At 38.1% G+C, this 9,068-nt stretch overlaps 1 protein-coding gene across 1 annotated transcript in view; it reads left to right on the top strand.

Annotated features, from left to right (window-relative positions):
• The window catches only part of CTNNA3 (catenin alpha 3), a gene marked incomplete at its 3' end in the record, with an annotated part of 1,162,049 nt that overhangs the window by 76,143 nt on the left and 1,076,838 nt on the right, over nucleotides 1-9,068 (top strand). The window contains 1 exon segment of the mRNA XM_015562095.1: nucleotides 7,275-7,441. Coding sequence (XP_015417581.1) covers nucleotides 7,275-7,441 — 167 coding nt within the window.

The following is a 9,068-nucleotide window of genomic DNA, read 5'->3' as shown; positions in this document are numbered from 1 at the left end:
AATTATTCATTTGATGTCCCCCTCCGCCCCTGCATTTGAAAATGTAAAAGCCATCCTTAGCTTGTTGGTTGTACAACGCAGGGTAAGCTGGATTTGGCTTGTTTTCTGTAGTTTGCTGACCTTGTCTTAGATAAAAGAACTGAGAATCCAAGAGTTCCCAAACCATTTTACCTGCTACGTGTTAATAATCTTAAATTTCTCAAACTAGATTTACACTGGCGGGTAAGTAAAATGAAAAGACAAAGTTGCTGTTAATTTTTGTGTGAAAGATAACTAATTTTTATAGCTCATTTTTTTTTTTGTTTTATCTACACAGTAAACTTTATAGAGTTTCCAGGGATTTCCGACAGGTACATTTTGCTTAGGGTTTTGCAGCTGTGTTATAAACAAGAGTTTTCAACATCTCCCTTTTATTGATCTTGATGTTCTCCTCGTGGAGAGAAGTTAGTGGCAAGTGTAACTTTTTCTTAGTACATCATTATAATAATTATTCACCATAAATACTAGTTATAGTGACAATTTTCAATGCACAATGTACACATTCTTTTTCTTTTCCAATGCAGGTTAGTTTTTATTCCCTTGCTTTTCACTACTAAAAAATGTGCCATCTTTAAACAATCAAAAGATAAATTCTACAAAAGGCCTTACTAAAACCTTTGTACTCTTAAGCTTTAAGTTACATTTTTGATAGAAAACTTGTTTTCTGTGCTTATTGAGTATTTCTCTATCCTCTTTGGAGAAATGTCTATTTGTATTCTTTTCCATTTAAACAGTTGGGTTATTTCTCTTTTCATTATTGATTTGGCCTTGAAGGTGGGAATTCTGCTCTCTTTGAAAACCACTGCTAAGGGGGGCCTGGAGCAATGCTCAGTCTAGGGCTAATTATTCCCTACGATTGAGCCAAGGCCCTTGTATGTACTCTATCCAGTGTCCACGAGTCATGGTGAGCACAAGCCTCTACCCAGGCCTGTATAAGTACTGTTACCTCAATCCTTTGTATGCTTCTCTCCCTAGCCCTGGCTACGTTCTTCCCATACACGTATGTGCTGATCAGTAGTAAGCTGAATACTCAGCGGGGGGCCTCTGCAGATCTTCTGAGTTTTCTTTGTAGTTTTCTTCTTTCCCATTCCCTGTCCAGTGCCCTTTAGCTGCCACAATTTCCCTGGATTTTCAGCTTTGTCTCTTCAGCTCAAAGAGTTTGCCAGGCTCTATCTTAATGTGTCCTCCCTGTCTGTGGCCTGGGAAGTCTCTGAAGGTAGTAAGCTAGGGCTATCAAGGAGCTCCTCATTTGCTTCTCACTGCTAGGGATTACTGCTCTTTATTGCATGATGCCCAGTGCCTTCACAACCATGTGAGAAAAATGTATTTTATCCATTTTTTGTTATTTCAGATAGGAAAAAATCTGGCCTTTATTACTCTGCCTTGGAAGGAACCAAATTGTAATTTTTAATAAGCCTTTACTGTGAGTTTGAAGATAACGAGAGGGGGATAAAACACAACCAATAGTTTACAATGACAACCATATGCAGCTACGTTCTGAGTCCATAGGTCCTGCTGGTGTCCTTACAGCTCGCAAGCCTGAGTTTACATAGTAGCTGCTAGCTTTTCTCTCTACCATGAGAAGGTTTCCTTTGTCATAAAAATGTTTGTTCCATGAAAATTGTCTCAAACATTTAAAGAAGGGTCTTTCTCTCTTCCTCCCTCTTTCCTCCCTCCTTCCTTCCTTTTTTTCTTTCCTTCCTTCCATTTAAGACCTAGTTGACATCACCCTCCCCTCTACCCTGCAAAAAATAGTCTATGGGCTCCAAAGTTCAATTCATGCTCCTACCTTTTAGGAACTTTCAAATTCAGAATAGCTGTTCCCCAATGAATAACAAACAAAATCAAACCCCTAGTGCCCAGTCTTACCCTGGGAACCCCATTATACCAGAGCATGTTATTATATGTGGAATCAATATGCACTGGTGCATGTGGCATGTATATGGGGTATTAAAAAACACACAGAAGGGTGGCCAGAGGCATATACCTGAAATCTTAATTGAACCATAAATATAATTAATGTTAATTAAAAAAAGTGAAGAAAATTTGATTTTTAGTTCTTCTTCCTTTTCATTTTGGTTATTCCCCCTTCTCTGGCTGTTTTGATTCTACAGTGTTTTCTTTGATTTTCAAGCTTATTTATAAACAATATAGTCACTTTTAGAAAGTGGAGCTATACTTTTAAATGCAGCAAAGGGACTTTCTCTTTAAAAGAACCATGTAGATATCTTTTTATAAAGCAAAACTAGAGGCCTGATGCACGAAATTCGTGCAAGTACCTCAGCCCTCACAGCCACGGTGGCTTCCTCGGCCCTCGCAGCCCTGGCTTTGTCCAGAAGGTTGTCTGGAAGGTCATCTGGCTGTCTGGTCTAATTAGCCTATTATGCTTTTATTATTGTTGATAATATTTTGTGATGTGTCTATTTGGCCCTAAGTTTTTCTTTTATTTTTTTTGCTTCTAGAGTTTATTCATATGATCATATAAGTTTTTATATATAAAATTTTTATGTATTCATAAGTTTTCATGTATTACTCATATGTATAAGATGTACTTATATAAATCTTTGTAGAATATATATCTTATTACTTTATTCAAGAGGGCATTTCATACCTGATTTTTTTTTAAACATATCCTCAGGTGAGGATTTTTTCTTCTTTTTAAAATTGATTTCAGAGAGAGGAAGAGAGAGGGAGAGAGAGATAGAAACATCAATGATGAGAGAGAATCATTGATTGGCTGCCTCCTGCACACCCCCCACTGGGGATCAAGCCCAAAACCTGAGCATGTGCCCTTGACCAGAATTGACCCAGGACCCTTCAGGCTGATGCTCTATCCACTGAGCCAAACAAGCCAGGGCCATACCTAATTTTTTGAAGATTAAAAAGATCATATTTAATAGAAAAGGGACAGAATGAATCCAGTAGAAGGAAACTTTCTGAATCTTGTTCTTGTGGCATTTTCAAGGACTTCAGTAAATTGCTTTTATATAGAGAGTGGGATTTCTTGAAGGTAAGTGTAGTTTATTTGTATATACTTTAAAAGTGAAATTTCCTATTCATTAAATGTCAAACTAATAGCATTAGAAGAAAGATGGGAATGATATTTCAAAATAATAGACTCCCTATGTGTAGAATTTATAAAGCATGAATGCTAATATTCTAGATTGAAAGAAAATTTGTTGCACCCTTTTCCCCCTAGTTAATTAGGAAAATAGCCATTTTATGCTGACACAAGTCAATTAGACTGTGAACTAGCTAAATTCTATAAACTAGCTAATTTTGTCAATAGCTGGAACATGTTGCTCTTACCCAGAACATTCCTCTGTGTGTCCTCAGACACGTCAGGCTGTGGGAAGTTCCTCTCTGTGCCTCTTACACTCTGTACGTGAGCCCCGCTTAGACTGTGTCGCAGCGTTTGCTGATTCTCATTTGTGAACTTGGGCTGCAAAATTGCTTCATACTGACCTGTATATCCTGGATGCCTAAGATGGAGTTGTGTTTATAGGGAACAACAAATGTTTGTCAAAGGGAAGTTGGATATGTTCATTCACATATTTATTCAGCAACACATTTATTTACACATTGAATATATTATATGTAGGCAATAGAATAGGCACTATTTTAGACCATGGGAATACTGTGGTGACCAGAACCAATGCAGCTTTTGCTCTCATTAGTCATATAATTCAGAAGAAAAACGGGCTTTGATACAAATCATTACAATAAGTGATAATGAGCATTGTGATAGGAAGCAAAGAATCCTACTGGAGGATCTGCCTTAGCAATGGGGACTGAAGGCTTCCCAGAAGAAGTGATGTTTACATTGGGACCAGATATGAGCTGGAATCATCCGGAAAGGGTTGGGAGAATTGTGGGGGAGGGAGGGTAGTGAGACCAGTAATAGGAAGTTTAGGTACTGAATCTTTATTTCAGGAGTGACGGTTTCTCCCAATAGTGCTACTTGTTTGGCTGTTCATATTACCTAATGGAGACAAAGACTGTAATTATTGTTCAGTGTTGAAATAATCTTTCTCTGAGTATGACTCTTGTGCCAGTTGTTCAACATCTCAACTTGTTAGTCAAGAACACAATTCTTTTTTGATATAGATTTAGCTTTAGTATATGAAGTCAAAGACAGTATTCTACACAGGCTATCATAACTTTCCAATTCAAAGTCATGACAAGAAAAGATAAACTTTTTGTGCAGAATCATCTGCTCTCTAAATTTTGGAGGTCACTTTAATTTTTCAGTCTCCCAGCTGCAATTCTGACTTCCAGAAAAAGACATAAAAATCACCATTTACTGGTCTTGAAGTTTTGTCATCCCCACTGGAAATTTCCTGAGAAAATAACAGCTAATACTTAAGTGCTTTCCATGTTCACCTATTGTGCTAAATATATATTATGAAATATATATAGGTAATATTTTATCCTTTTCTTATAAGTAAGAATACTACAAGTAATGAATGTCCAAGTTTCAAAACTAGAAGTGGTGGAGTAGAATCTCATCTCAGAAGTATCTGGTTCAGGAGCCTGAGTTCCTTACATGGAGGTGCTTAGGAGAGCTGAATGTGATATGTTAACATGCTGAGCTCGCCTCAGACCCTCTTCATAGGCTTTTCCCATTATGTGGAACACCATTCTTTGTTATATTTAATAAAAATTATTTATTCCATTTTCTTTATGCTGAAGTTCATGAATAAGTGAAAACTAATACATTCATGGAGTACTGTGAATAAAATAGGCCCTTTCATATGTTGTTGGTGAGATGGCTGTATTTTGGAGACTTAAACCTCATTTGCTTTTTGACTCAGCAATTCTACTTTTATGAATTTATCCTACAGCTAAATTTGATCATATATGCAAAGATATATGTCATGGTGGTTCTTTTTTGTTGTTGCTGTTGTTAATCCTCACCCAAGGATATTTTTCCATTGATTTTTAGGGAGAGTGGGAGAGAGAAACATCAAGGTGAGAGAAACACATTAATTGGTTGCCTCCTACATAAGCCCTGACCAGGGAGGAGCCTGCAACCAAGGTTCGTGCCCTTGACCAGAATCGAACTCCGGACCCTTTGGTCCGCAGGCTGACACTCTATCTACTGAGCCAAACTGGCTAGGGCCCATGGTTGTTGTTGTAGCATTGTTTAAGCAGAAAAAAGTTGGAAATGATTGTGTGCCCAGTAAAATAAGTATATCAGTAAAATGTGACCTTAGTCAAGTATTAATAAGAATGATAACACCAACTAATCAGTCTTCACTAAGTGCTAAGCACTGATCTTACTTATGCTCATTAAATTGTAGGTATTATTATTATTAGCTTCATTTACAGAGGTTAAGTGACTTGTCCAAGGTGGTAGGACAGAGACACAAGCAGAATGGCTTCACAGCCCACACTGTTAATTACTGTGCTGTATGGCTCCTGGTCATCTGTATTCTAATGTGAAAAGAAAATAATTTGGTAAGGAAAATGAGGAAATTGTTGAAAGTTTTTATAGTATGATACCATTTATGTAAAAGATCTATGACTCTATCTTCTATATGGTCCATTTATAACAAATATCTGTTTTCTTGTGACATAAAATCTCTCTAAAATATGTTCATATATATTAATGTGTTTGAATATATGAATATATTAATAAAATATACACATGTAAAACAAATACAAATATATACATATAAATACACATCTACACACATATGCACACACACAAAATATGGAAACATTTCTGGACAGGTATACAAGAACTTAATGGGTGTTTGGGGGGATTAGTATGGAGACTGAAAAAAATGTTCACTCTGTACTCTTAAGTATGGTGAATAATTTAAAACCAGTGAGCACATATTGCTTTTATAACACAAATAAGCTTAAATTGAAAAACTTAAACACTGGATGTGGTAGTTCTTAAGCAATGATGTTACTGATTTTTGAATTAAAAGTATATTTTATTGATTTTAGAGAGAGGAAGGGAGAGAGAGAAACATCAATATGAGAGATAAACAGTTGCCTCCTGCATGTGCCCCAACTGGGGATCCAACCTGCGACCTGGGTATGTGCCCTGACCTGAAATCAAAACCATCGCCTTTTGGTGTATGGGATGATGCTTTAACCAACTGAGCCGCACTGGCCAGGGCTGAATTGTGCACTTTTAAAAATGAATGAACTCCAGGGGCAGGGGCCATTTCCTCATTTCCTGAAAGCACGTTAATGATTCCTCTATCCCTAAACATCTCCCCCTTTCCCACCCTGATCCCTTCTAGCCTCTGCCCTTCCCTGGTGGAGGGAGGGAGCTCTCGCCCTCCACGCCCTCTTGCTTGGATCTGTATATAGTGTGAGCAGCAAGTAGCCCCGTTCCCTCCCTGCCCCTACCCCTCCTCAGTGTAATGGCCTTGGATATCCCGTCTATCATAATAAAAGTGTATTGTGCTAATTAGACCGGATGTTCTTCTGGACAACTTTATGGACGAAGCCGGGGCTGTGAGGGAAGCTTGGGTCCCGGGTGCCTGCCGGCAGCTGGGGGAAGGAAGGCCTACTTTGCACGAATTTTGTGCATCAGGCCTCTAGTTTAATAAAGACAATTCAATCAGCTCTCCCTTGACCCCCTCCCAAAAAGAATGAGTATACATTGCTTTTATAATAAAGTGCATTTTAGTGGAAAAGCTCTAATAATAGTGGACAGATTTCTTTAATAGTTATATACTATGAAATATCATTTTTGTGTCTAGGTTTGGGATATGATTTATTTATTATATTGACAGTTTAGGATAAAACTGCCCGTGTTAAACTTTTATCAGAGCGTTGCAGTCTTATCTTAAAAAGGCTAGCTCCTTTCTAACATCCATTGAATTGGAGAGTAACTCAATGTAGATTTACCTTATTCTGATACACAAGATTGTATCCAATTGAAGCCTTCGTAATGAAAGCTTTCACAGAAATGAGATTCAGCAAATGCAGAAGTTGACAGCAATTTTACTAGATGTTGTTAGTCAATTGAGCACCATTTTCTTGCAGGAAAATGGTATCCTGCTTCTTAAATGACAGAGCATTTATCAAACACACATGTCAATTTGAAACTGCATAGTTTATTTAATGAGACAGTGTTCCAGTGTCAATGGGCGGTATTTTAATATTCTGCTTAGTCATGGAATGTACTTGGGGTCAGGTTGGATGATAAATGCTGACACGGGCATAGCTGAAACCTCACGCGTGACTAACTCGGGGGCTGTGTTTTCCAGGCGAAGCTCTGAAAGTATCAGCGGAGAGATTTGCAGATGACCCCTGCTACCTCCCCAAAAGGGAGGCTGTGGTTCACGCTGCCCGTGCCCTGCTGGCTGCCGTTACCAGACTCCTCATCCTGGCAGACATGATTGATGTCATGTGTCTGCTGCAGCACGTGTCAGCTGTGAGTAAAAGATGGCTTCGTTTCCCTTGGCAGTGCTCTCCCTTCCAATTCCATTCTCTGAACCTGGCCCCCGTCTTAGCACATTCTGGCCTCACCCTGTTTCTTAATGTCACCCACCGGAAGCTGACTGAGTTGGGCTTTGCTACAAATGTATATTTCAAAAGAACAAAGACAAAAGAATAAAAAAGCCAGTGGAAACTCAGCAGCAGAAGATGGCTTCTACATGAGGAAATGGCTAGGAGAAAATTCTAGGCTATTGACCTCTTACATGATGATGTCCTCTGTAAATACATGTGTATAATAACATAATTATAGAGGTAAAGTAAATAATACGTATAAATATAAGTAATTGGAAAAAGAAACTTTAAAACTTAAGAAGACATTTGAAGTTTATCCTAGTTTGTAAGTGAATGTTACTTTGCCAGATCCTCTTGATTCAAGGTAAACGGTGCATGTTGACAGGTATCTGTGAGACCTGTGGTCATCCATTATGAAAATGTACAAATGGATTTAATATGTGTAGAGAATGTATTGTAACTCAGTGACTAGAAAGGAAGCAAGATACCTGCTTGCTTTCTTTTGCTCGACAAACCCATTCATGAAGGTTTAGTAGAAAGAGAATTTTATTAAAGCCTTTTTAAATTTAGTTTGATCAAGTCAACTCACTAATAGTATCCAAATGAGAAGGATGTGAAGAACCTCTTGGAATCGCAGCTTGATCTTCTGCTTTAAAAAGGACCCCCACTCTTTGGTCCCTAAGTACATTTGCCTGGTGACTGTAATATCACCACTCTATTAAACAAATGACGGCTTTGTCTGATTGACCCTTTTGTCAAAATCCTTTCCTCTAAAGGTTAAGCTAAACCTTTGCATCTTAATTTACTCCCTAATGTTTATTTTAACCCAAACTAGAGAGATCTCCCCTTTATACTTTCATATGCCGTTCTTTTTATAGCTTTATTACTGCAAAAAAGCAATTCGGTACTTTGTTGTGTTGTTTAAGTAGCTTTTAAGGAAAGGGAGTAGTTTTTATCACCAGGAGCTATCTACTGGTGGATTGTAGGTGAGATAATTGAGCAATGTTTCTTGTTCCTTGGTTATTGGTTTATTGAATACCTTTGAAAAAAGTCCCTAAACATTTCTGAGAGTCGTACCACCTCCCCCCCATATGAGAATGTAGACACTAATAAATGCTGTAACCAAGAAGTAAGTATGCATGATTAAGTGCCAGGAAATTTCTAGTTTCAGTGATGCAGTATTTGTTTATATTATATTTTATTTTTAGTTGTTGTTATTCTTCAACCGAGGATATTTTTTCCACTGATTTTTAGAGAGAGTGAAAGGGAGGGGGAGAGACAGAGAGAGAGAAACATTGATGTGAGAGAGACACATCAATTGGTTGCCTCCTGCAAGTGCCCCGACAGGGCCAGGATTGAACCTGCAACCGAGGTACATGCCCTTGACTGAAATCGAACCCGAGACCCTTCAGTCTGTAGGCCGATGCTCTAACCACTGAGCACCAGCTAGGCCTGTTTTATTTTATATTCTAAATTTTTTGAGATAGGGAAGAGTGAAAGGCTTCTCTGAGGTAAAAATTTCCACCTGTGTTATCAATTAGGAGATGACT

This window comes from Myotis davidii, unplaced genomic scaffold (genome assembly GCF_000327345.1).
Source record: "Myotis davidii unplaced genomic scaffold, ASM32734v1 scaffold134, whole genome shotgun sequence".
Lineage (NCBI taxonomy): Eukaryota > Metazoa > Chordata > Mammalia > Chiroptera > Vespertilionidae > Myotis > Myotis davidii.
This window is presented reverse-complemented; position numbering and strand designations above follow the sequence as displayed.